Source organism: Phoca vitulina, unplaced genomic scaffold, assembly GCF_004348235.1.
Source record: "Phoca vitulina isolate PV1807 unplaced genomic scaffold, GSC_HSeal_1.0 scaffold20, whole genome shotgun sequence".
NCBI classification, from domain to species: domain Eukaryota; kingdom Metazoa; phylum Chordata; class Mammalia; order Carnivora; family Phocidae; genus Phoca; species Phoca vitulina.
This window is the reverse complement of record NW_022589723.1, coordinates 31,383,505-31,411,273: the sequence shown is the minus strand read 5'-3', so window position 1 is coordinate 31,411,273 and position 27,769 is coordinate 31,383,505. Positions and strand designations below refer to the sequence as shown.

General features: G+C 47.1%; 1 protein-coding gene across 1 annotated transcript in view; it reads right to left on the bottom strand.

Moving 5' to 3' along the window:
• Nucleotides 1–10: 10 nt before the first annotated feature.
• Nucleotides 11–27,769, bottom strand: part of SLC24A1 (solute carrier family 24 member 1) — a 29,925-nt gene continuing 2,166 nt past the window's right edge. The window contains exons 2-11 of the mRNA XM_032417996.1: nt 16,493–16,546; nt 15,051–15,171; nt 11,238–11,318; nt 10,035–10,129; nt 6,660–6,804; nt 6,531–6,587; nt 5,785–6,137; nt 4,964–5,053; nt 3,953–4,119; nt 11–2,942 (exon numbers count right to left, since the gene is read on the bottom strand). Coding sequence (XP_032273887.1) covers nt 2,693–2,942; nt 3,953–4,119; nt 4,964–5,053; nt 5,785–6,137; nt 6,531–6,587; nt 6,660–6,804; nt 10,035–10,129; nt 11,238–11,318; nt 15,051–15,171; nt 16,493–16,546 — 1,413 coding nt within the window. The 3' untranslated portion in view covers nt 11–2,692. The remainder of the gene's footprint in view (nt 2,943–3,952; nt 4,120–4,963; nt 5,054–5,784; nt 6,138–6,530; nt 6,588–6,659; nt 6,805–10,034; nt 10,130–11,237; nt 11,319–15,050; nt 15,172–16,492; nt 16,547–27,769) is intronic.

Below are 27,769 nucleotides of genomic sequence, written 5' to 3'. Positions count from 1 at the left end.
ACTCAATCTTTAAATAAATGATAATTAAGATATAAACAATGTCATCAAAGTCCAAGCCTATAAATTTGATAAAAACATTTTTAGATCGATTGACGGAAGCAACCATTTTACCATGTAAACATTTAAACAGAACACCATTTTTCAAAAGTTTGGAAGGAATCTTTTTTTTTTTTTCTTGTAGTACTGTATAGAACTTTAACCCATTAAATCAGGGAAAGGTTCACATTTTTAGAAATTGGGCCCAAATCTGTCACTAGGGTCATCAAGGAAATGCAACCTCCAGAGGGATGAAACCATCATCTGGGCAGCCACTGTCCTCCAACTGAGATGCCCCAGTGGGACAGTTCATGCATCCTAAGGCTGAACGAGTGACCTGGGATTTGTCCCATGTGACTAGATAGGTCACTTTGCCTATCAAGTGAGAGGACCATCTCACCATTACCTTGACATTTTAAGATGATCCTTCACCCTACAACAGCATAATTTTAATAAATTATAGACTTATAACAAAAAATTTCATTTCCAAGCGTAACAAATGGATCTTTTAAAAATTACATAAGGTTTCCATCTCCCTGAAGTCTCCTTTCTCCTCCCACCCCAGTGACTTCTTATTCATCCATCAAGACCCAGCTTTCATTTCACTTGATCCTTTCTGTCATAGTGTGATGTGATCAGACCTTCCTCTCTAAGCAAAGCAAAATGCCAGACATCCAGCGAACTGATCGGGAATGGGATGTTAGATCATTAGAGTTGACTTTAATCATGAAATGTCTGTCCAGCACTTCCTCATAACAAAATGTTTCACTGCCCAGTACTCCTCATCAGTCATTCTGGGAGACAGCATCGGATCCCAGGCTATGAGGTGGTATCCCTGAGGCTAGCTGGAATTGGCTGCAGATGCGCAGTTTGGCATTGGGATTGCCCTTCTGTCTCATTCTCTCCTCCTGTCCTTGGGTCATGCCACATGGAGAGCGGGCAATGCAGCAGCCGCAGTGAGGATAACTAAGAATATGGATTGACTATGTTTCCGTAGTCGTCTTCTCGAGCATTCTGACCAAGTGACCTAGATATAGATGAACTCATCCATGTTTGCAAAATAAAATACCACTGGGACTCACAATTTATTGAAATTTAATAGAAATCATTTCCAAAGAATGTGAATCCTGGGACAGGTAGGCCATTAATTAATCAGCCCATCTTAAGAGATGGATTATGGACTGAAGTATTTTGAATATAGCCCCTCAACACCAAAAAAAAATTTTTTTTTACATCGCATCTGTCCTGCTATCTTCTAGTCTTCAATGAGTCCTCTCATAATTAAAGCTGTATTTACCATCATAATCTAATCACCTGAGCTCCTTCTGCTCTGAAACCAGGGACATAGCACTGTTTCATTTCGAATGTGTCCCTTAACTCAATGCTAGTAAAAGCAGCAAGCAGTGGTGTTTAATATACAAGCACTTCAGATTCCACATGCAATGTTTAAATAGCCACACAATTTTTAAAAACACAAAAGTCCTTTACACTAACTATTGAAAGCAGTAATATTCTCTATCTCACCATGTTGTCATCATGTTAAGCATTTTTGGAATTTCTCCGCTGTAACTGCCTGGAGATCCACTTGTAAGCCACACAGGAAATCAGTCGTCTTGCTTTATAATCCTAACTCTAGGTTGACACACAAAAATAATATTACCCCACTGGATCTCTTACTTTATAAACCAGACTTGGCTCTGCTGATTTTGGACTCTTTTTAAAATTACTCCTTTTCTTACTCACTAGTAGCGGCTGTCACTGTTAGGCGAGAAAATGCTGGAAGAGCAAAGACAGGAGAGCTTTGTATGAGTGTCTAATCCCTCAAGGTGACCACTTGGCAGAGACAATACTAACTTGGATTTTCTAGTAAGTACATATGTTTAAATAGCCCTTAGAGTAGTTTTCCTTCCCTAATATCTCCCCTACTTCCAATTCAAGGGTGATGTATAAATTTTAATTTCTTGGGCTACTTATTTTAATTTCAGTTTTCAGAAATGCAGCTCTAAGAGCTAAGGTAGTCCTTTTAAGCTATAAAATACTGGTACACATTTTACTGGACTATGATGTGTAATGATAATTGATTCCTGTTATACTTTTTTTTTTCCTATAGTCTTAGTTCCGTAAACCCACCAATAACTGGACCTGTAATGTTTACAAACCTGATAAAAAACAAAAACAAAAACAAAAAAACCTCTTGTTTTAAACAGGAAAAGAGGGGACAGCAAATTGCAGCGTGTGCCTGGGCCAGGGGCCAGGGGTGCAGTGCAGACCACATCTGCATCTTTGGATCAGCAGCCCTTCAGGAATGATCAGGGACTGTGAGCATGGGTGACTGCACCTGCCCTCACCCCCAAGTTATCTCTCAGAAAACCCTCTAGCTCCAGAGGTCCTTCTACTGGCCTCCACATGATAGCTGCCAACATCAGTCAGGGGTAGGAACTCTATCCCTCCAGAGGTGAAATTCTTAATCCACAACGAGCTGCTGATGTTTCCAAAGATAATGTTCAGTCCCAGATGACATTCCCGTTAGAGGTTGTTGGCCACTCCGGTCACTCTCCTGGACCATGTTCATTCTTTCATTAATGTAACAACAAGTGCAGTAGCTTCTGGCATGGTTTTCTGATCCATGTCCATTGTGAGCAACAGTGACTCTGACTCAGACAGATACAGGACAGGAAATGATTCGATCTTCTAACATCACGCTGATTATCAGGAATACAAAGTAAAGGAGGAACATTGTGAAGCCCAGGATCTTGTTCATTCTCCATTTGCACGATGCAATTGAAGAGATCACAAACAAGAGCATGAGAAAAAGCAAAACAATTGCACAAAACAAGCCGTTGCTGCTGACTGGAACAGGCTGTAATCCATTGATGAAAGAGAAGAGCAACCAAGGGACAGGCAGGCTGCAAGATTGAAGAAACAATGTGAATATTCTTAATTTATAATATAATAATCCTACATACATATAATAATCCCACATACGTAAACACTATTTTACAATATATAAAGCACTTATTTTTCCACACACACACACACAAAAAGCCTATGAAATAGAACAGAAAATATTAGCCCCATTTCACAGATGAGGAAACTTAAGTTCAGGGAAATTGAAATTACGTGCCCAAGGACTCACAGCTAATAACTAGAAGACCCTAGATTAAAACTGAAATTTTCTGGATCCAAGTGCGGTTTTTTTCTCCGTAATTCATGATGTGCCTATGAGGAACCCAGATGGATTGATGTTTGACTCTCTAATCTCACAATTTTTATGGTAAGTCCTATCTCAGGCTAACATGTCTTTAAATTCTTTAATGATCAGGGCTCTCCTGTGCTCCACCCCCCCCCCCCCCCCCCCCCACACACACAAATTCAAATTAAAGAAACCAAAGCCACTACCCAAATCTGGGATATGCCTGCGGAAATGAAAATAGCCCAGAGGGTCTGCTCTGACAAGTTGGGAGGAGGGGGTAAGAGCAGGGGCACAGGAGGATGCTGCATTTGCTTGTTTAGACAAAATGCTTTTAGAGCCTCAGAGCTGGCAGGAGGCCAAATGCAAAGGAGCAGAAATATCAGGAAGTGAGACTGAGTCACCGCTCCTTCCAACCCCACTTCCACCACCTTAGAGGTCAGTGAGCAGAGCATTTGACTGTATTTGGTAATGAATTTGATGGACTTTGTTTTTCAATTCATCTATAAATTCTATTCGGTTACATTTCAGGCAGCAGTTTTGCCCTATTATCCCATCTGGCTGTGATGAATGAAGGGAGGACACTTTGCTGCCTTGTAGACACTAATAATATAAATGCCCTTTTAGTCCATGTATAAATAATGAAGCAGAAAACCAGCGAACAGAGCCAACCCAGTGTTTTCCAGTCATACTTGATATGCCTTGGAAAGCAACTTTGCCACTCACCCCATGGTGATATCAAATATATTACTGCCCACAGAGCTTGACACAGCCATGTCTCCCAGGCCTTTCCGAGCAACAATCACACTGGTGATGAGGTCAGGAATGGACGTGCCTGCCGCTAGGATCGTCAAACCCATTATCTCTTCAGAAATCCCTACTGTTTCACCAACCTGGTAAAAAGTTACAGTGATAAGAAACCATGGCAACAGCAAGGGGAAAATCTGAGGCTCTTCAAACACCAACCACATGCTATTTTGTGCAAACCCAGCCCCTTTCCACAGAGCTCAGCACACTACTTTAGCCTGGGAGAGATGAGCCACACAGAGGAAGAGCAGGGCCCCTACTCCAGGCTTCGGGGAATGACGCAGCTCTCGTCTAAATTGGACTACAAGTCTATCTTTAATACCAACTCTCACTGTCATTCCAACTACACCTCCACCTTCCCAAAAGAACTGCCCCTCCAAAGATTTGTTCATGTCATGTTTCCATTTCCAGAACCACGGACACCTGCTATGTGCCAGGAACTAAGTTAGAGGCCGGAGATAGAAGTATGAGCACCACAACACTGACCCTACTCCCAGCCTAGTGAAAGAGAAAAGCTTGTAACCAGCAATCCCAGGTAGAACAGAAAAGCCATGGGCACTCAGAGGAAGACTGACTAAATGCCCAAGAGAAGGCAAAACTGAGCTTGCTCTCACGAGTGTGCACACCGTCACCAGGTGGAGGGGAGCGGGGCATGCGTGACAGAGAAAGCTCGGAATAAGGCTAGTCAGCAATGGTCAGCTGGGTCAGACTGTGAAGGGCCTTCTATGTCAGACTGCAGCATGACTGTAAGACAAGACCCACAGCTGAAAATACTACACTCACTGAAATGAAGTCAACTTTTGAGCCTTTACAAACAATGTAGAAACTACAAATTCACTTGAGCCTCACCATTGCCTGGGTACTGGACATTCACCCTGAAGGAAAAAAAGTGTCCTTGGGACCCGCTGATGCAGGATTTAGTTCACTCACCTGGTGAGCCCACCATACCATGAGGTATGAGAACATGGCTATCCACATGATGGATCCCAGGAAGGTGAGAACAAAAAACTTCTTAGACTCCTGTTTGCAAGTTTGAAAAGGAAGAGAAATAAGTTGCAGAGGCTAAAGGTCTTTGACCCTTCCGAGGGAGCCCCAGAATCAGTGACAGGACCTGCTAGGGGAGTGATGGAGATGGGTCAGCTGAGATTTGGATCTCCAGTGAGGACCCGGAGGTGGCTGGGGAAGGAAGGAGTTGGCGGCCCACAGGGAGTCCGGCCAGCAGGGCATTCAGCAGTCACCAAACTGAAGAGAACTATTTGCTTGCCCTAGAACCAGACTGGTCTAGGTGTTTGGTGTGGTATCTACAACCTCCTGCTGCTCTATGCACCTCTGGACCTTGAGGTAGAGTATGGATGGTCTTTGGGTAGAGCATGTTAGTCAGAGCTTTCCCTATAAATGAGAATGCTGGGTAGAAATAATACTTTCCCCCTATGTTTTCAGAATATCCCTGTGACATATGGAGGGGCAGGGGGGAGCTTGGCATTATTCCCATATTAAAATCAAGAAACTGACAATAGGAGTTGAGGTGCTGGTTCACACGCTTATAGTGATGGAAATAAGCACATTTTAGGGCCTCCCAAGCCTACCGGTATGTCCCCCTAGGCACGTGGTCCCTTCTGGAGCTGCAAGGTGCATCCCGGATACTCTCTGGTTCGAGCCCTGCCAAGCCAGTTTGCCCCGTCCTCTCACCTCTTGTGTGAGAGTGCCTAGAGACTCCACAGACTCCCTGGGGTACAGCTGGGCACACTCACCAGCCTCCGGACGTCGGGCACGGTCAGCCACAGTGGGAACACAATGGGCAGGAGGAACAGGTAAATGGCCTGCTTCTGCCTGGTCTCGGGCCACTCCAGGGACAAAGGCTCCTCATTTGCCTCCTCGTCTTCCTCCTCCTCATCCTCCGCCTCATCTTCCTCCTCTTCTTCCTCCTCTTCTTCCTCCTCTTCTTCCTCCTCTTCATCTTCACTTCCACCTCCTTCACCTCCCCCTTCACCATCTCTACCTTTCTCATCACTTTCGGCTTCACCTTGACTTTCAGCATTGAGTTCCTGCTCTTCATTTTCACCCTCATCAGCTTTCATTTCACCATCTTCTGCTTGGAGTTCACCTCCACCTTCATCAGTTACTTTTCTTTCTGCTAGTTCACCTTCACTATCATATTCATCGGCGTCTTTTCCTTCTTTGATTTCACCTTCAGGTTCACCTTCTCCTTCTCCTTCCACTTTGATTTCACTTTCATGTTCACCTTCTCCTTCTGCTTCAATTTCACCTTCATGTTCACTTTCTCCTCCTTCTGCTTCGATTTCACCTTCATCTTCACCTCCTTCTCCTTCTGCTTCAATTTCACCCTCATGTTCACCTTCTCCTCCTTCTGCTTCGATTTCACCTTCATGTTCACCTTCTCCACCTTCTGCTTCGATTTCACCTTCATCTTCACCTCCTTCTCCTGCTTCAATTTCACCTTCATGTTCACCTTCTCCTCCTTCTGCTTCAATTTCACCTTCATCTTCACCTCCTTCTCCTTCTGCTTCGATTTCACCTTCATCTTCACCTCCTTCTCCTTGTGCTTCGATTTCACCTTCATGTTCATCTTCTCCTCCTTGTGCTTTGATTTCACCTTCATCTTCACCTCCTTCTCCTTCTGCTTCAATTTCACCTTCACCTTCCAGTTGAGTTTCACCTCCACCTTGTTGTCCATTTTCACCTCTATCAGGAGTTTCAGCCTCTTCACCTATCACGTCACCTGTGCTCTCAGCTCCAGGCACATCTCCTTCCTGCAATCCAAAGGCAACAGATAGTGTGTAATAACTGCTCTGCTTGTTTTCCTTCCCAGTTCCTCCCCATTTTTGTTGTTGTTCTCAGAATGGATCTAAAAACTTGAATATGAGGAGAAAACTAGTACAGTCATTCAGCAAAATTCCCTTCCCAACATTCCCACCTGGTGGTTGTCCTGTCTTTATCTGATCATTTTCAGGGATGGAAAACTCACCACCTCAGGTGGCTTCTGCATCTTGACAACTCTGATTAAAGTCCAGATTTATAACAAGGTTCTACCCTCTGTGTATAGGTTGGCTCTTTGGAGCCACACAGAACAAAGCTAATCACTCTTCCACAAAACAGCTTTTTTCCCTGAGTTAGAGATCCCCAGGTCCTTCCATCTTTCCATGCTATGGCCTGGAGCCTCCTCCCCATGTTGGTGAACTCACTCTAGTTAAGTTTATACCCCATGAGGAAGCTTCGAAAACTGAACACAGAACACCACACAGAGTGGAATAGGACTATCACCTCCCTTTCTTAGATACCTGCTCCCATTAATGTTGCCTAATATGGCATATCTTTTGGTGGCTACATTGCTGAGTCTACTAAAACTCCTAAATTGTCATATTACCTTATATGTATAAAATGATGATGATAATACCTACTTTCTGGGGGGTTTTTATGTGCCAGGCACTATGCTAAGTGGCTTAAATAATAATAGCACTTAGTGTGTTTCATGAGTCAATTAATTTATGATATAGACAGAATTAAGCCCATCTAACAGATGGAGAAACTAGGGTACAGAGTAGTTAAATAACTTGCCCATGGTTCACACACTTAGTAAGGGATAAAGTTGGGCTTTGTAATATGGATAGTCCAACTCTCAGCCTCTTAACCACCAAGCCACCCTGCTTTGCAACTGCCAAGGCTGAATGAGATCTTTGGTTCTCAAAGCTGTGTAGCTTGGGGAGCTTAGTAGAAATACTGTTTGCAAAATAAATTAATAAAATGAAAGAAATACAGATGTCTGAGCCCCACCTGGACCAATTGAACTAGAATCTCTGTGATGAGAAGCCAGGAATCTATTCTAACGTGCTCACAAGGGCTCCTAATACATCTGCTTGCAGACCAGTGTTTGGGCACCAGGGACTGACTCCATATGTAGTCTAAAAGCCACTGATTCTGAGTGTCCACAGATTAGGCACCCAACTACCCTATAACAACATGCCTGGCCAGTCCCTTGAGCAAATGACCTGGGCTGTGTGCCCATGGAGTATGTCATCTATAACAAATTTCATGACACAGGCAACCTCCAAGGGATGCTCAGTGAGTCTCAACTCCGCTGCATATTAAAATCACCCAGAGGCTTTAAAAACATTCATGCCCAAGGATCCACCCCAGATACTCTAACTTAATTGGTTGAGGGTGAGGTCTGGGCATTGATTAAAGTTCCTCAAATTATTCTAATATGCAACCCAAGTTGTAAACCCCTGATGTAGTAGTCAAAAATTAATATTCATGAGGCCTGTGCTTTGAATGGGAAACAAACAATGAGAAGATTTTAGTCTGAAATAATTCCTGCCCTCCCTCCCCCAAACCCGTTGGGAGAGAAGGCTTCCTGGAGGAGACGAAAAGTCACTTAAATCCATAGGTATGGGAGTGTCTGCCCAGCCTGCACCCTTTTCTCTGAGAACTGTCACACCTAACAGCCTCTGAATGGGTGGCTCTTTTTTTCCATGGTGGAGTCAAAGCAGCCCACCACTCCCTGCCATAGCTGATTGGACACAGGCTGGACCCCTGACCTGGGACCTAGTTTGAAGAGATTCTCTTCTGAGACTGGGAGCCAGTCATTGGTTGATCCCCCTGTGGGCTGGAGGCCCCGTGTCGGGGTCTAGGGTTGTGTGTGCCCATAAGAAAGCAAATGAAGCCAGGCTGCCAGACGAAGCTGAGTGATAAAGCCTGCACACAGAGAAAGGGACCTAAGGGAGAGCAAGACAGAGAGTGAGAAGCCACTAGGGTGACAGATAACTGCTCAGGCCTAGGTGCAGCTCTTTGTGAGACTGCTCTTGCCCTGGGATTCCAGGAGATACCGCTGTATCCTCTTAATCCCTTTCACCTGAGCTGGGTGTAATGGGTCTACTCAGGACATTCACGATACCATCAAGATGTCTTAGACACTAAACCCAAAGTTGCTGGCTTAAGGATGAGATATAATTGACTGTGTCAAACAGAAAAAAACAGGGATGGAACTTGTAAACTAAATGCTTATTTACTGTCATTACTCAACCCTTACTGAGCACAGTTGTGCACGCAGGCATTGCATCTCTCTCTGGGGGAGAGACAGACAACTCAGACGTGCATCCTGCCCTCAGGAACCTCACCACCTAGCAGGAGAACTAAGAGAGATTCCTAAATAGAGTATGGGGAAGGCAGTGATAGGAGCCCTGAGACAGGGACCAAGTACAATGGGCATTCATTCATTAGAGGGGGGTGGAGGGGTCAGGGAAACTTGATGGGCACGGGGGCATGAAGAGTGGCCTGGAGAGGTGGGTGAGAGGAACATGAAGGCAGAGGGGAAAGGGTATCCTGAAGGGGAGGAAACCAAGGCCTGGAGGGAGAAAAACATAGAGACAAGGAGCCCAGTTTGGCCGGAGCGTGGCGGAAGAAGAGGCTGTGTGGCCATAAAGACAGCGGCGGCAGGACTCTGGAAGCCCTGTAGACAAACCTCAGGGGTTCCAAGGCATGTATCCAGCAACCCTCCCCTCTGCATGTCTTACTGCCCCCTAGTTTCTGACAGACCCCCCTGACAGTTACTCCTTTTTTTAAAAAAAATATTTTATTTATTTATTTGAGAGAGAGAGAGAGCACAAGTGGGGTGAGGGTCAGAGGGAGAAGCAGACTCCCGGCTGAGCAGGGAGCCCGATGCGGGACTTGACCCCGGGACTCCAGGATCATGACGCTTAACGACTGAGCCACCCAGGCGCCCCCTGACAGTTACTCCTTATGTTTTTACAGCATGTGACAGTTGACAACACAGTCTCATATATAGTATGTCACTCATACTGAGGTGTTAATGTGAATTAACTGGCCCCATGAGGTACGTGACCTTCACAGAAAGGGCCATGCTTACCTCAGAGGAATGAACCTCAAAGAGCATTTCAGACCTTCAAGAAGGAAGGATTTGGGGCCAGCAAGTCCTTCCCTGGGCCTCTTAAATTTCCCCACCTAGGAAGAGGTTGGTGCCTACCTGACCGCCGGGATCCTCCTCCTCCTGATCTCCCTTGACATCTGGATCGGGGGCTGGCGTGACTGTGACCGCAGGAAGCTGGGCTGGCTCCTCCTCTTTAAAGGATAAACATGGAATAGGTCAGAAAAGTGTGCCAGGTTCCAGGGGCGGTTGCCAGAGGCTAGTGTGAGGGGCTCTGGGGCTATGGCCCTTTTCCACCTTGGCTTCTCAGAAAGTTTGGGGAATTTCTTGTCGAAAGGAAAAGTAACGTGATGTGATTGATATGAGCTGTTATTGCCCCGTCCACAGAGACAGCTGCGGATAAGAGGACAACTGGGAGTGGCCATCCTTGCTCCCCCTGTATTCACAAGCATTTCATCCTATGAGCAGCTTGGGCGACAGAGACCAGAAAGACAGCAAAGCCCCCACCCTCAAGGTCTGACCCTTCCCCCTACCACCTACAGGGAAAGGGTCCCGGTGACTTCAAAGGCAGCAGCTTGGACGCCTTGAAATAGTATTGCAGGGAAGGGAGACTCGGAAAGCCTGGAACGCTGGGTTTAGGAAGAGGCCCTCTCACTTCTTGGCTCTGCGGCTTTAGGTAAGTCACTCAACCTCTCAGCTGGGGTTTCCTTGTCTGTAGAATGGGGAGAATGGCTACTGCTCTCCCTCCCTCCAGGGGTTGCTGAGTGCATTAGGCAGGCCTGGTTTGCTGTGCAGTGCTCACAGGCCAGTAGCTCTCTCACTCCCTCCATCCCAGCTGCCAGAGGGATGCTGCACTTCTGTATCACTGGACCCCTGCTGTCCTTCCCTCCTGGTGTTGCTGGTCTCAGACCAATCCCTAACAGCACTGTCCTTGTGTCGAAGTGAAAGGAAGAAGAAATAGAGGCCAATGGAGTCTGCTCTGGGATGAGATTTAGTGAAAAAGAAGCGGGACTTCAACCACACACACACACACACACACACACACACACACACACACACACACACCCGGGTTGGCCGGCCTGCCCCATCAGAGCAGAGTGTGCAGGGAGCTGTCCAGGGCCTCCCTCGGGTCAGCAGCCCCGGCAAAAAGGGAAGACGCTGGAAGGAGGAGGCCGGCATGCGGCACCAGATCATCGCTCCAGCTGACTGGCTCCGAGAGGCCAGGAGGCAGGCCTCAGCCCCTGACCAACAGGAGGGAGGAAGGTGGCAGGAGGAAACCCAGCGGTCTCATCATCCTCTCACCTTCTGGTTTGTTCTCTGCGTTAGCGTGAAGCTTGGCTTTGGCCTCCTGACTCAAGCTCTCCTTGTCTTTGGAGGCGTGGGCTGCAAATGAGAAAGGGAACACATCTTACCTGGGACCCTGCAGTTAGGCTGGTCAGCGCAGCAACCAGAACAGCTGAAGTGGGTGGGAGGAGGCTGGCCTGGGAGTTGTGGTCTGGATGCTGGTCCTACTAGGCTTGTTCATGCTGCCCATTTCCCAAACTTTCACCTTAAATCCCCTGCATCATTACTAACTGGCTGTGACCTTAGGCAAGTCACTTCCTCTCTCTAAACCTACTTCCTTTCTGGTAAGACATGGTTGGACTCGGAGGCAACAAATAGGATTTATTTCCTTCATGAGTTCAGGTGATGGCTGTTGGAGTGCTAGATTGAGGAGGATTCTGATCCAAGGTTGGTAGGAGGAGGTGCCGTGACCGATCAGTGATGTCTGCAATGAGCAGGGAATGGACAAAAAACGGCAGGGAGACATTTTTGCCATCCGTGAACTAGATTATCTGTTTGGTCCTTAGCAGCTCACTTTCTATGAATCTACCAGAAGCTCTGCTGTATAGATAGCTCCGGGAGCACTCCCGGTGGCCGTGTTCGTGAGACCTCCTCTGGCCAGAAAGGGGAAATAGCTGACCGCCAAGCTCCCTGCCCCACCCTTTCTGACCCCAGGTACCTGGAGCCCAAGCAGGGCCTCCTTCCACGGCGCCATGTACACACTTTGCCAGAAGCCTACAGAGCACTGTGTGCACAATCGAGCTGCTCTGACAGCGAAGCAAGAAAAATGAGGAGGGCAATCTCTTTCAAAACGTGCTTTACGTGGTAATTCAAGGTAGAGGCACAGAGACTGAGGTGCAGGGGCTCATCAGGGTCCTCCTCACGGCTGTGTGGCCCCGGAGGGTGAGGAAAATGGCACAAGTGATAAAACGTGGGCCGTGGAATGTATTCTGGAGCCCAGGCTGGCTCTCCCCTGTGAGCACTGGGTGACCTTGGGAAGCCTGCATACCCTCTCTAAGCCTTCATGTCCCCCTCTAAAAAGGCAACGTCATGATACACACAGAGCACTGATGTGGGGGTCCATGAGACAAAATAAATAAGAATGCTTTAACTGGTACAATTAAATCTTGCAAGGTTAGCTGGGATTCTGGAGCCAGAATAGTGGGTTTGAATCCTAGTGCTGCCACTTGCTAGCCAAGGACCTAGCCCACTGATTTCCTTAACCTCTCTGTACCTCAGATTCTTCATCTGTAAAATCTTACAGGGTTGTTAAAGGAATAAATAAATATATCCATGAATGTGCTTAAAACAGGGCCTGGCACCTAGAAAGCATTACATAAGCATGCGCTACAACAAGGATGAAGTGAGTAGTTGAGAGCAGTTGTCCCACCCAGGAAGCAACTCTGTAGGGGCCCAGCACTCCAGAGGGTTCGAGTTAAAAGGGACCCTGGAGATCCTCTGGTTTATGACACAGACAGACTGAGAAGGTGCAACGCAGAAAACTGCGGGGACCAAACGTTGCCTGGGTCCAGGACGGGCAAGAAATATAAACAGGTCTGGAATTTCCTCCTTTCAGCCTGTCTCCTAAACTCTCAGAGTTGGTTCAGCTGCAGCCGCTTCTGGCAAGAGGCTCCATCCTGCAGAGCCACCCCTCGGGCACGTGAGGCCCTTCGAGGTGTCCCGGTGGGCCAGCCCCACAGGTCCGAGTCAGGGCCCAGAGCCGAGAGGTCAGAAAGCGGGCCCTCCACTGCCTCCTTCATCCACACAACTTCAGTGCCCCCTTGGCACAGATGGAGCATTGCAGTCTTCTGTGGGGCAACACGAGTTGCTGTTATCACAGGAGAGTCCCGCGGCTTCCAGGGCTGGCACTGAGACCATCGGCTGACTGTGGGCCGGAGGGGCTGGCAAGGAAAACCAAGTCCCCCTGTTTCCTTTGGACCCCTCCTCGCACACCCTAACCTCTCATTTCCCACGACACGGAGGAAAGCAGGTCAGCTGCAGGGCCTCTTTCTGGTCCCCTCTCCCTCTCTCTCATGCATACACACACATCCAAGTGAAATCACCGTAAAAGGCATAGGGTCCTGGAGAAGAGAAGCCCTTTCACAGGGCAGGGGAGAGTTCAGACCACACATAGGCTCTGTGGAAAGAGCCAGAACACCTGGAAAGGGTGGAAACATCTGGAGAGCCATTTGGAACCAGCAGATGGAAACACAAATATGTATCTGGAAAGTCTTGGGAACAAAGGCCTTTGTCACTGCTCGGCAAGGTCCCAGTGCCTCCTGGATGGGGCCTCGGGGTGTAGAATCAGAGTTGCCTCTCCGAGCAGGACTTCATCTCAGAGCCCAGAGCGTATCAGCAGTCACCGGCCACGGGGCCCTTTCCGTGGCCACATGTGCCCACGATGTATGAAGCCCGCTTGTCCTCCTGGGGCTGTGACTGTCGCTGGCTCACCCAGCGTTCATTTCCTCTCATGGCCTCTCTGCTCTCAGTGCAGCTGGATCATCTCCTACTTAGTATCAATCTCCTCTGACCTGGGCCTGGCCTGGCCATCACATAATCCTGTTAGGACAAGTAGGTCAGCTGCTGGTCACAGAATTGGCCCAGGCAGGGGGGCCTGCGGTCCTATACAGGAGAAGATCTTTATCTTCAGGACTTTGCCAACCCAGGGACGGAGCTCCCTTCAGTGCCCCAGGCCAGGCATGCCCCCAGCACCAATCACCCACAGGCTGCCGGGTGCAGCAAACTCCACTCTCAAAACTCCAGGGGCACCGATACTTGGGGGTGGCCTCTCTCAATGTCTGCCGAGGCTCAACTGAGGATTTTCGGAGGAAGATTAGATCATCTCGTCTTTATCTCGGCTTTTCCCAGCCCAATACCCTTTTAAATACCCAAAAACCCAATACTGTATCTGCAGGGCCTGAGGAAATTCTGAGTCCCCCCACCCCAAGATTTGTCCCTGAACCAGAAATGTAAGTCCAGGTGCTTCCTGATGCTCACGAGTCAGTCTCCGGTGTCATATTCAGCTCAGCCCTCTGGGGAAAGGGGCCAGAAGGCAGGACTTGGTAAGATGGATGGTGAGAAGCTCAGCTACTCCCATCACTTGTCAAGTTAGACATCAGGCCCCACTTTACTTTGGCCCCCTACCACCCCCAGAAGTGGTCCTGGCAGCTCCTTCGCAGTTCCTGGCTGGAGAGGGGGTTAGCAGTTTTCGTAGGACTCCAGAGCTCAACACAGAGCACAGGGAGGTACCACTCAGAGCTTCTGGGCCGTGGGGCCCTATAGGAGGTACCCCCAGCAGTGGCCCTGGCCAGTCAGCCTGTGCCAAGCTGCCTGGCTGGAGATGCTGTGGGATACTGGAGCCAACCTGTGGGTGGTGGGCTTCGTAGGGAAGTCACTGAGGGCAACCCCAACATAGACCAGAGCAGGGCACACAGCACTCACAGCCTCGCTAACTACAGGTGAACTCTTTTACAGGAGGGGACCCGGAGACAGGGAAGTCGTGGGATGTGGATACCTAAGGACCTTAGCTCCTGTTGAGTCCTATGCCTTCTCTCTGCCCTGTCTCCCAGACTGTTGGCCTCACACCCCAGCTCTCCTCTGCTCTCGATTCCCCGCTCTGCCCTCATCCTCCCCTTTGCAGGCCCCTGTTCTTGTGCAGCTGCAGGAGGGAAGGAGTAGACAGGGGAGCGCGCAGGTCTGGGGAGGCCTTGCTTACCTTGTCCCAGGGGGCCCAGGCTGGGGAAGCCTTGCTCCCTTGTCCCAGGGGGCCCAGGCTGGGGAGGCCTTGCTTACCTTGTCCCAGGGGGTCCAGGCTGTGGAGCATGAGCTGGTAGATGGTGCTGCGGATGGTGCTGTTGTGTAGAGAGGCCGAGCTGCTCCCTCGGGTCAGCACCGCGGGGAGCACTGCTGGGAGCTGAGCGGGGGAGAGCCGCACAGGCTTCAGTGGGCCCCGGCCCAGGCCAGGGGAAGAGCCACACGAGGGCCTCACTAACCCTGCTCCTCTCCCTTGGAAGGCAGAACAAAGCACAGGAGCCTGACCCTGGCCTCCCCTCTCCCTTCACCTCCATCAGGAGCATTACACTGCTTTCTTTCTCAGCCTCCCCCCACTCTTCCATGACTGGCTAATTCTACATACGGAATAATCCCCCCAAGGTCTCAACAGGGAGCAGACAATGTGTACAAAGCATAACACATTACCTAGGGCTTGTCCTTCCCTGAAAATACACTCTCACAGAAACACGCACTCACCCACACACCACACGCACAGACCCACTGTGCACGGGTACGCTTTATGGTCCACAAAGCATCGTGATGCTTTATCATTGCCCCAGCCCCAAATAAGCGAGGCTGTGATCCCCTTCTACAGAAAAGGAAATGAAAACTGAGTGAGGCTAGGTGCCTTATCCAAGGTAAGTAAAAGACTCAAAACTAGCGCTCAGGACCTTGGATTCCCAGTTCCCTTCCTTTTTTTCCTACACACAGATGCTTCAAGAGAGCTTCATAGGCACACACATACTCACATCTATATGTGCAGATACCCAGATGTGACACACATAGAAATATCATCTGATTTACAAAGGAACATCCAAGACCAACACTCGCTCAGTCCCTCCCTCCCTCCCCCCAACCCCCATCCCCCATCCCTCTGGAGTTGAACTCTTCTGCCATCTAGTGCTGTGGTAACACAGTACTTCACAACATGCCTAGGGATTTTCTTTGGATGAGGAAGATGTCATTCAGGCCCCAGCCTCTCCTCTCTAACGTTCCCATAATTCTTCCCAAATATCCCACCGGCAAAAGGCAGCTAAGATACAATTTTTCAGAAACCTCAGTCTCCCCTGCTCCCAGTGCCCCTCCTGTGTTTCTCTTATTTCTGGAGCATTCCAAAGCCACAGGTAATTAGGCTTTTAGATCAATTCTAAGAGTTGGGGCTTGAGTTCGGCTAGTGCACAGTCATTTTACAGATGCAAAACTCACACAGCAAGCTAGTGGCAGGGCAAGCAGTGGATTTAGCTCCCAAAGAAGCACCTCCTCCAAGGCCACCTTGGAGGTGACAGTCCCTCTGGCAAAGGAGCTGGCTCCTTCACTGGTTCATCCTGGGAGCACTCCCAGGAGTTTCCCAAGCCTGAACCCGGCCCAGGATCCCCAGCATCAGGGCCGCAGTGCCTCAGGTCTATGGCTGTCCTCCGAGACCCTGCAGTGTCCCTGCTGGGCAGACTCCACATGGCACCCACCTTTAGCTTCGTGTTTTCCTGTGGCTCATCCACCGCAGCTGCCCCACTGCCTGGCTGCAAACAGGGACAGGAATCACGAGATGTTTGGAGAGACCCTTACTCTCCCTCTCTACTTCCCTTTCTCTCCGGGGAACCCTCAGGTGGGAACACAGAAACACACCCAAAGATAACCTGCTCTCAGAAGATGTTTTACCATGTCCAAACCCCAGCCTGGCCTTTCACGGTCTGGCTTCCCTCTGCACACCGTAGGCCCAGTCAAATGTGTCCACTGTCTACAGTCCAGTAACACCAACTGTCTTTCAGTCCCTCTTTACCCACTTCGAAAACCTCATCACGGGGCCCCTCCTCCCATGCTTGGCACCCTCCTTCCCTCACTCCCAATATTTCAGGTCTCCATTTACACGTCACCTTCCTCTGGGGAGATAAGGTGTTGTCTCATTCTCTTTTATAGATTCCTGTTCTTTTCCTCCATAGCGCTTTCCTCAATTTATTTGTGTGTTAACAAACAGTGCTAACATTGTTAACAAACATACAAATAAATTAACTGCCCCCTAGCGTCTTGAAGGCAGATTGCCTACTTCACTTGCCACTGTGTGTCTAGCACAAAAACACTCTTGGGCACTTCACAAGATTCAATAAATATTTGTTGAATGAGGCATGAATGAACTGTCCTCTAACTGTCCCCAATCCATTCCAACTGCTGGACCCTTGTTCATGACTCTTCTCTCGGCTTAAAATGCCTTCTCCATTCCTCTATGTCTACCAGTTTTTCAGAAAATTCAGGGTGAATTCTTCTACAAAGCTTTCCTGAATGACCCCTTCTACTCCCACCCTCACTCCAGCTCCCTATGATACCTCTCTCCTCAAAAGCTGTATAACAACAGTGAGCACACTTTTTTGTTACCAAAATCTGGCTCTATGATCGAGTAAGCACTCAGGTCCTGGGGAAAGCTGCAGGGCAGCCAGCTGGGAAATGAGACAGCCCTAGAAGAATCTAAGATGAAGAATCATTAAACCCACAGTACTTATTGTCTGGGCCACTAGCCTTCTACCTTGCATTTACTGCTTTATAGTGCCATTTGAACTTTTAAAAGAATCATTTTTTAACTTTTGACCTATATCAGTTGTTTACCCAGCTAGACGCAATTTTTTTTTGAACTTCCGATACAGTCATCTCTGTTCCCCTAGCCTGCAGCACATTTCTTGTACATAGTAGGTGCTCACTAAAGGCGAGCTGAACGAGTAGCTATTCCTAAGTAGCTTCTAGTGCTATCTTCAGGCAACATGGTCACCAATAGTTGCCCCCCCAAAACTGTCTTCACCTCCCCACTCTGGCCTCTGTGGCCAGAACTAGAACTGTACGTTCTATACTCTGTCTCTGTTTCAACTCAGAAAATAAAGAAAATAGTGCCTGAGCCAGGGCTCCTCACCCTCCCATCCACCCAATTTGTTCATTCATTCAGTTCTTATTTCCCCGAGCACCTGCTGTTTATAGGTCAGTGTGCTAGTGCTGTTGGGATACAAAGATGTTGCGGACACGTGTTCTATGTCCAGAAAGGAACTGGAACCAATGCTGACAAAGCAGAACGTGGTTCAAGAAATGAAAAGCATAGATGAAGGTGTAGTGGAGGGAGAGACAAGAAGGCTTCCTGAAGTAGGTAGAATTTGAGTAAGCTTTGAAGGATGGGGGAGGTTTGAATGCTGGACGTAGATTGCTGAATGAATTAAATAAACAGATGGATGAACCAATGAATATGCAAATGAATTAAATAGAGCAGAAATAACCCATCTGCATATGAAGGGAACACTGCTGATTTTGTGAACAAATCCCCCGACTCTTTCATGACACACGGGTGAGTTTACTGGCGTACTGGGGGCTACGGCACTAACCCCTGCTGGCCCAGCCATCTCACGTTTATCATGTCCAACCCTAACCCGTTGAGTTTCTGGAGGCAAAAAACTGTGAGGAGCCAGGCTGCCCTTTGGGGTAGCTAGTTCTGTCCACAGAGGGGCAGGAGAGATTGACTTTTGCCCCGTGATGCACATGCCTAATGATTTTTCTGCTATCAGATGTACTCAAGCCAAAATATTTCTCTATGAGTTCATCATTCTTTGCACCCATCAATATCTTCTGAGTTCAGCATGTACTTCTAATTTTCTGAAGCCCTTCACATTCGCTTTCTCATCCAAGACTACTAACTCCATGAAGCAGATAAGGTTAGTATTATTACCGCTCTTTGATAGATGAGAAAACAGAGATACAGAAAGAGTGTGTCACTTGCCCACACTCACAAAGACAGTGTCAGAACTCTGATCTCCTGATCCCCATTAGATGTTGTTGTTGTTGTTGTTGTTGTTGTTGTTTACTAACTCACATTTCTTTTCCCAAGCATAAATGAGGTAATGAGGTAAAATCTCTATTCCCTAGTGGCTCTGTTTTAAATTATTGACATTTTAGGTAAATGGACATGAATGTTCATCTCCATTTAGATGTGGATGATGGGTCTATTATGGGTAGCAGTCCTGGCAAGTAGGTGCTTTCAGAATATGCCCTTAGTACAAACACATTTCACATCCACCTCTGACCCCAATCCATTGCCCCTCCTCTTTCTTCAGCCTCATCACCCCACCTTCTCCTTCTCCTCATGAAAATTAGCAAAGGGGCTGAGGAAACCAAAGAGGATGTTTTCCTGCCAGCCAAAGCCCTCAGCACCTGTGATGTATCTTGCTGAGGCTGAGCAGTGGGATCCCGTGTAGCCATTCATGCGAACCTGTGATGGCAAATACGGCAGTCCCTCAGGGGGCTCCTCCTCCTGACTTCCAGTTTCTATCTCCCATTGATGTAGCAGTTAATCACTGACCTCTCCCCTTCTAGACCATCCATGACACATTTCCTGAACCACGTATTTTAGTGTGTGTTTTTTTTAGCATTCATTTAACAAATATTTACTGAATCCCTGGTCTGAGTCCTGCCTTCACCCAGGTTATACTCTAGTAGGGGGCTCTTCACACTAGCCCTTTCCTGAGTACAGTCTTGCACTCTGATCCACTCATTCGTCTAAGCTGGAAACCCAGAAGTCTACCTGAATTCCTCCCTCTCCTTCACAGCCCACATCCAATTAGCTGTCAGACCTAGTTTCTTTCTTTCTTTTTTTTTTTTTTAGATTTTTATTTATTTATTTGACAGAAAGAGAGACAGTGAGAGCAGGAACACAAGCAGGGGGAGTGGGAGAGGGAGGGAGAAGCAGGCTTCCCACCGAGCAGGGAGCCTGACGCGGGGCTCGATCCCAGGACCCTGGGATCATGACCTGAGCCGAAGGCAGACGCCCAACGACTGAGCCACCCAGGCGCCCCAGACCTAGTTTCTAAAAGTCCTCAAATTTCACCTCATCTCTCCATTCTCCCGCCTACAGTCCTGCAAAACCCCCCTGACTCCTGATTATTCCTCTTCTAGTTCATTCTCTATCCCTCAGCCAGAGTGATTTTCTAAACAAAACACAAATCATGTCCCTCCCCCACACCCTAGGGGCTTACTATCCTCACAAGGGAGTCCAGACTCCTTACCTGAGCACCTATCAGCCTCCTCTTACCTCTAGTCCAGCACTGTCCAAGAGAAATAGAATGCAAGTCACACACGTAATTTTAACTATTTTAGTAGCCACATTTTTTAACGTAAAAGAAACACGTGAAATTAATTTGAATAATATACTTTAACCCAATATACTAAAAATATTATAATTCAACATATAATTAATATAAAAATATCAATGAGCTATTTTGCCCTTTTTTTTTTCATACTAAGCCTTTGAAACCCACTGTATATTTTATACTTACAGCACATCTCAGTTCAGATTAGCCCCATTTCAAGAGCTGAGTGGCCCCATGTAGGTAGTGGTCACCATACCGGACAGTGCAGCTATGATCTCATGGTGTCTCATTTCCTTGGCCTCTGCACAAGCCCAGGAGAGTTCTTACCCCTTCTTCAGTCAGCCACCCCCTGCTTGTTCTTCAAGATTCTGCTAAACATCGCCTCCCGGAGGAAGCCTTCCCTGACTCTCTGGTCTGCTGAGATGTCCACTCTCTGCAGTACTAAATCCCTTAGCGCTTTCCTATACCATTACACATCAATTTTATTTAGCTGTCTTCCCCACTGAGGAGGATTTACCATGGAGCCGGTGAAGCTTAATTTCCAAGGCCCATGTCTCCCCTACATAAACACTTTACAAGACCTCGTATTTGATTTTTGTACCAATAGTTTTATATTCTTCTTCTTAAAGAGTGTCAGGCCCCACGAAATCTGGATCAACTCCCACTCTGCTGAGACTGAGCTCATCAAGGACTTAGGACTGTGCCTTTTTTCTCATTGTAACCCCAGACCCTACACAGGCCTCATATAAAGGGATTCAATAAATGTTTGCTGAATGAATCAACACTGGAGTTCTTTAGGGCACAAACCTAGGGCCTCCCCCTCCCACCCCCACTCTCTCTCTCAACTGGTCATTGATTTTAATTATCACACATTGTCAGTGATTCACAAATTTCTATTTCTAGCCCAGACCTTGATTCTGAGCTTTAGGCCCATGTAGGCAACTGCTTCCTAGACATACCCACCTGGAGGTGACATAGGCACACACACTCATCATTCCTGAGTGGAAAGTCTTGAGTGTCCCTAAACCTGTTCTTCCTTGGGTCTTCCCTTTTGCACTGGGTGGGACCACCATCTACCCTGCTGCTCAAGCCGAAAACCTGGCAGCATCCTTGACTTCTCCTGCTGTCTCACCCTCACATCCACTTCATCACCAGTCCAGATGACTCTGCCTTCAAAACGTCTCTTAAAGATATACCAGCTGGATGCCCACAACAGCCTCGTAACTGGACTCCCTTGCACACCTACAGTTCCTTCTCTACACAGCAGTTAGGAGCGACCTTTTAAATATGGCTCCTCATCATTTCCTTCCCTGCTGAGCTTCAGTTAAAATCCAAACTCTGTATTTGACCCACAGGGCCCCACAGGGAGCCACCTCTCCAGCGTTATCTTGTTCCACTGTCCCCTTACTCACTGACCATATTGGCCTCCAATTCTTTATTCTAATGCACTGAGCTCCTTCCGGGCTCGGAGCCTTTGCAAATGCTGTTTCCTCTTCCAGAATTCTTCCCCATGGAGCATGGGGTGGTTTCTCTTCTCATTCTGCAGATCTCTATTTGGACCCTTCTCCCTCCAAGAGGCTTCTCCTGCTCTCCCTCAATAAAGGGGGCCCACCACCTCCAGTCCTTCTCCACCATATGCATGCTTATTTCCTTCACAGCACTTGTCACTCTCTGAAATTATCTTGTTTTTACTTATTTAGCATCCATATGCCCACTCCTCCACACTAAATAAGGTTAGTTTTATATTTCCAATTTATTCAGGGGGCAGAGCATCTAGAAATCATGCTGTTATTTGTAGAACACCATCAATATTTAATTTCATATTTAATCCCATCATACACACTATGAGAAAATATTACTGTGTGGCATAAATGCATGTAAAATCTCAATTACAGGTACACATGCATCCATGGAAACAACAAGCTATCGGACCAGGCATGATCAGGTGTTTGAGTTTTTCTGTTCATATTCGTTTGTTTCTTATTCATTCATTTTGTCATCTGCTAGCACCAACTAGCAGGTGAACCCTAAAAAAATGTTATGAGGAAAAGAAGCCCTAAAATTGAGAATTCTACTCTTATCATCTTTTTCTGACAACTGGGAGGAAGCTAACTATCCAAGGGGTTAAAGGAGGGAACCCTGGGGCACCTGGCTGGCTCAGTCATTAGAGCATGCAACTCTTGATCTCAGGGTTGTTAGTTCAAGCCCCACGATGGGTGAGGAGCCTACTTAAAAAAATAAAAATAAAATAAAAATGTGTGAATATTACCTAGAAAGAAAGAAAGAAAGAAAGAAAGAAAGAAAGAAAGAAAGAAAGAAAGAAAGAAAGAAAGAAAGAAAGAAAGAAAGAAAAGGAAGGAAGGAAGGAAGGAAGGAAGGAAGGAAGAAAGGAAGGAAGGAAGAAAGAAAGAAAGAAAAAGGTGGGAAGCCCTCAGCCCAGGCTAGGAGGGGCTCTTTGGGAGCTTAGTGGATTCCCTGCAGCCTAGCATGAGTGGGGTCCACAGATGCTGGAGAGCCCTTCCTGTTCACAGGGCTTCCTGTCCACAGCCCTGCTGAATACAGGCCACTGATAGAAGCCCTTGGAATAAATGTCAACCCTGACTAGAAAGGGGAGGACTGGCCCCCTTAGGAGGCACCTGGTTTGTCTGCTTGGAGGGTCACATTGGTTGGTTTAATTAAAAAAAACCTTGCCAGGGAAAAACAAAACAAAAAACAGCCCCCAATGCATTTGAGGAAAGAATGGCAGACTTTTCTCCAGAGTTTCACATTCTGAAGTATTCTTGAGGGCATGATGTGGATAGGGACCCAAAAGGATCCAAAATAGGCTTGTTCCCCTCCCCCCTTGGATCCCTTTTTACCACTGGTGCCCCTCTGACCATATTGCCAATCAGCATCTCATGCAGATGGCTGGTTTTTCTAGCTAAGCTGGGAGCTCTCTCTATAAAGAAAGGCCTGTGGTGCTTCAACCACAGATAGATAAAGCTTTTTAAGCCAGGCCAGTGCATCAGCTTTGCTGTTTGTTGGCTTTCTGTGATTATGCATGGTCAAGGCAAGTCAGATATTTATCATTTGGGGCTAGAATAAATACACTGAGAGGTGTATAGTTTATATTCAGGTATACTTTATACACAGGTATAAAGTTTCAGAGCAAGTCAATAGGGGTCATAGAAGGCATCCAGTGCATGCCAGTTTGACCAATGTCATCTAAAATAGCTTAGCTTTGATTTTTTTTCAGCCAGTGTCAAAAGAGAGACTCTAAAATTGTTACTATGTGTCCATGTCTGATGCTACACCATTTTATTTTTTCTAGAAATGCTCTTAAGTGAATTCTGATTAGAATCATTCCCTCCCCCCCAAAAAAAACCTTTATCTCAATTCTAGGTTGTCAGAGCAGAATAAAAAGTAAAGTGAAAGGCCCTCCAGCTCAGAAACTCTACAGATATCAGTTGGGTAAATATTCAGGAAGAAAATGAATCATTCTCTGCTGCTCTCATCCCCAAGTTGTTCAGCTGGAACACCTACAAGGATGTTGTACTTGGGAAAACAGCATGTGGCCGCTCCTGTCTGTTGGTGTATTGTCTGTGGCGGCTTTCATGCTACAACAACAGAGCTGGGTTGTGACAGAGACTGCATGGCCCTTTACCGTAGAAGTCTGCCAACCCCTACGTGAGATCATCATCCCACTCACTTTATAGATAAGCAATCTAAGGTAGGAAAGCAAAGTGACTTCGTAGCACTTTGTATAGGGTTCGTTCTATTGCAGTTACTCTTTTCTGTGCTTGTCCTTTCTACTGGAAGGGACACAATCTTTTCCCCACGCTGTTTTTCATTTAAGCACTTACTGATAAAGGTTTGTTGAATTGCACTGACTTGCCCAGAGCAACAGGGGCAGTTTGCAGTGGAGCCTGGGTTAAAACCCAGATATACAGTTTCACGCGCCAGTGGTGAGAACCACCAACAAGCTATGGAACTGGATGAGTTAATGATCCTCTCTGAGCCTCAGTTTCCTCATCTGCAAAATGGAGGTTACAATCCATCCTTGTAGGGCTTTTGTGAGAAATTGTTGAGATCAGATATGTATGGAATAGGCCCTCCATAAGTAAGGATTCCCTCCCCACTCCTTTCTCTCTCTACACTGGAGCCCCTGAACTGTTAGGGTTTCCTGAGGAAACTGAACCACATACTTGTGCGCCTCCTGCTAGAGACGAGAGCCCGTGCTCACCTCTTTGGGAGATACAAAGAGTGTTTCCCCATGCAGTGGCAATGATGAGCCTGATGCTGTAGCTACCCCTCCACACCTCACCCCAGGCTGGCAACAGAGGAAGGGAGAGGCCCAGATGTCTTTCCTGTTCCTGTTTCTCTCCAGAGGGAGCTGGCTCACACTGCCCTCCATCTCTCTTCCTGCTGCTTAGACTTCTCGAACACCTGTGGCTCTGACCTCGCCTCCCCAGCCTCCCTCCCTGGTTCCTACCACTCTGTCTGGTTATGCCCCACTTCTCTCTGACTTCTTCACTTCGGAGCATGGCTGATTGAATAAGCCGCTTCCTAGGCCCCCTGCTTTCCTGGGGTGATGCTCAAAGAGGGGAACCATTAGTCAAGGAGAGGTGTGAGTCAGTACATCAACAGGAGTGAGAGAGTAAGGCACGTTTATTTTCATGTTAAAGTGAAACAGTTTACAGGGGTGAGGACACACTCTTGCATAAACTGCAAAAATGAATGCCAACACAGTTTACTAGATCAACAATTGGATTTCCAGAGAATTGTTTCATGAATTCAAAACTGAATGGCTTGCTCTCAGTCTATCAGTGAAGTGCAGGACAATCTATCTCCCTCTGACCAGATCATAGGTAGTGGCCAGGAAACACAGACATAAAGATACAAGCAAAGACAGTTCTCTCTCTCTCTCTCTCTCCATCTCTCCCTTGCTCTCTCTCTCTCTCTGGCTTTTAGACACTGGAGGTGAAATCCAAATCCAGATATTTTAAAAACCATTTCAAAATAGCCACAGTTCTTATTATTTGGACTAATTTTTAGTGAGGAGTTGTTAATGCTGGAAAGTACTAACTATAGGTTTTTTATTTTATTTTATTAAAGATTTTATTTATTTATTTGTAAGAGAGAGAGAGCATGCACAAGCAGGGGGAGTGGCAGGCAGAGACAGAAGCAGGCTCCCCACTGAGCAGAGAGCCCGATGCAGGGCTCGATCCCAGGACCCTGAGACCATGACCTGAGCCGAAGGCAGACGCTTAACCAACTGAGCCACCCCGGTGTCCTTCAAAGATTTTATTTTTAAGCAATCTCTACACCAAATGTGGGGCTCAAACTGACAACCCCAAGATCAAGAGTCGCATGCTCCACTGACTGAGCCAGCCAGGCACCCCTAGATTTTTAATTTTAAATAAATACAGATTGACTTTCAAGTATAGCCAGTAATTCAACGTGTTTCGTTTTTTCTTTTTCAATAACGCTGTTAATTAAAATTCATATTGGATTTGTTTCAGCAAATAAGAACAGAACTGTGATCGGCACCACTCTCACTGGTTGGCCAAGAGCTGCTACTAATGCCCTAGAAGAGTCTCTTAAGTAGGTTACAATTCTCCTTTGAAATCATGATTATGCTTCACTTGTTTCACAACCTCTGCTTTGATGATCTAGTTCTCGCAAAATGGAAAATTCAGAATTTGTAGAGTTTAAATAAAAACAGAATCACTGATAATGACCGGGAGGCAAGTCAGAGGCATTTTGAAAATTGCTGGCCTGATGTACACGAAGGCATTAGATGCACTTCTCAGAGGAGAGTGCCAGGCTTCATGGCCACCCTCAGCAAGGCCCTGAGGACTTCATTTGGGGGGAGGCCCTTGTCTCTTCATATTAAATGATGTAATGCTCTGAGCCTCCCTTTCTTTTTGAAGTTTCTGGCTTCAAGGAGCAGTAGACTGACAGGAAATAGCACTGAATGGGGAGTTCGGATACTGGGTTCCCATTCTGGTTCTGATACCTGCTGGTTATATAACCTTGCGTAGGACATTTCTTCTTTGGGGGCCATCTGCAAATATGGCAGGTGGAGCTCAGTTGACCAAACCAGACAAATAACCACTGTGTAGGGCCAGCTAGAACGAAACTCGCTTGGATGATGATCGTTAAACAGGACCTTTTGGTGACTAGTTGGACTCTGTCATTTCTGCCAGAGAAGGGAAGGGAGGGACTCGTCCAAGGTCACACTGTTAGTTAGAGGCAGAATCAGATTAGAACCCAGATTTCCTGACTCCTACTTCTGTGCTCCGGCCAGAATACCACATCATCTCAAAAATCCTAAAGGAAGTACATTTCATCTCTCTTGCATCATATATCTCCCAGACACGCTGCTGAATTTGGTCCCCATCCTGCCCACTCATCAAAACCGCTCTGGATTAAGTAGCTAAGTCCTTCCATTCTTTGCGTGCAAAATTCTGCCCACACCAGTGGCTTCTCTGAGACATGAAAGAGGCAGGCTGAGAGCCAACATTTGCCCGAACCCACCCTTTAGGAGCAGGAAAGAAACAGGGTCTGTGTTCCCTAGGGTACCTCACCTTGGAGTCAAGGAACGAAAACTTTGAGATGAATTTTCAGAGATCACTTCCCCACTTTAATCTTATCTTGCAGGTTATTGAGCCATGCAATGAACTTAGAAGGAAGGTCCCTCACAGGGGCACAGATATTCTTAAAAAACAACTCTGGAGCCAAGAGAAAGCCTCAGGGTTGGAGTTCTGGTATCTGGCCTCCACTCGACAAGAGAGAGGGCCCTGCACCCAAGGCTAGCTTGTCAGTGGATGAGTGGAGCTCTCATCTCCAATATATCAAAAACAAAACAAAAACAAAAACAAAAAACTTCCACCTTGTCAGACCCCATCCAAGCCACTAACTCCAAATCTGGAATGTGAACAAACAGGATTAAATGAGAGAGAAGGTGCTAGATGAACCCTAAACACCATGCACATGGAAGAGATTATCATTTTTCCCTGCCTGATAACTCCTTGGATATTCTCCAAAGCCCAGCTCAAATGTCACTTCCAAACACCCAGTCAGACCAACCCAAGTTCAAATCTTAGCTCCACTGCCTATTTGCTGTGTGACCTTGAACAGTGCTTTAAATTCATTAGGCCTCCGTTTCTTCCCCTGCCAATGGTGGATCGTAATAATAACCATCGGATGATTGGGAGCTGAGCCAAGGTCACTCTTGCCAAGCACCTGGCAAAGAATAGGACTTTAAATGTTGAATGAATACACTGGGGAGGGTATGTGTTCTGGTAAGCGCTGTGAATTGTGCAAGACTGTTGAATCTCAGATCTGTACCTCTGAAACAAATAATGCAATATATGTTAAGAAAGAAAAAAAGAAGAAGAAGAATGTAGCAGGAGGGGAAGAATGAAGGGGGGGAAATCAGAGGGGGAGAAGAACCATGAGAGACAATGGACTCTGAAAAACAAACTGAGGGTTTTAGAGGGGAGGGGGTTGGGAGGATGGGTTAGCCTGGTGATGGGTATTGAGGAGGGCACGTTCTGCATGGAGCACTGGGTGTTATGCACAAACAATGAATCATGGAACACTATATCTAAAACTAATGATGTAATGTATGGGGATTAACATAAC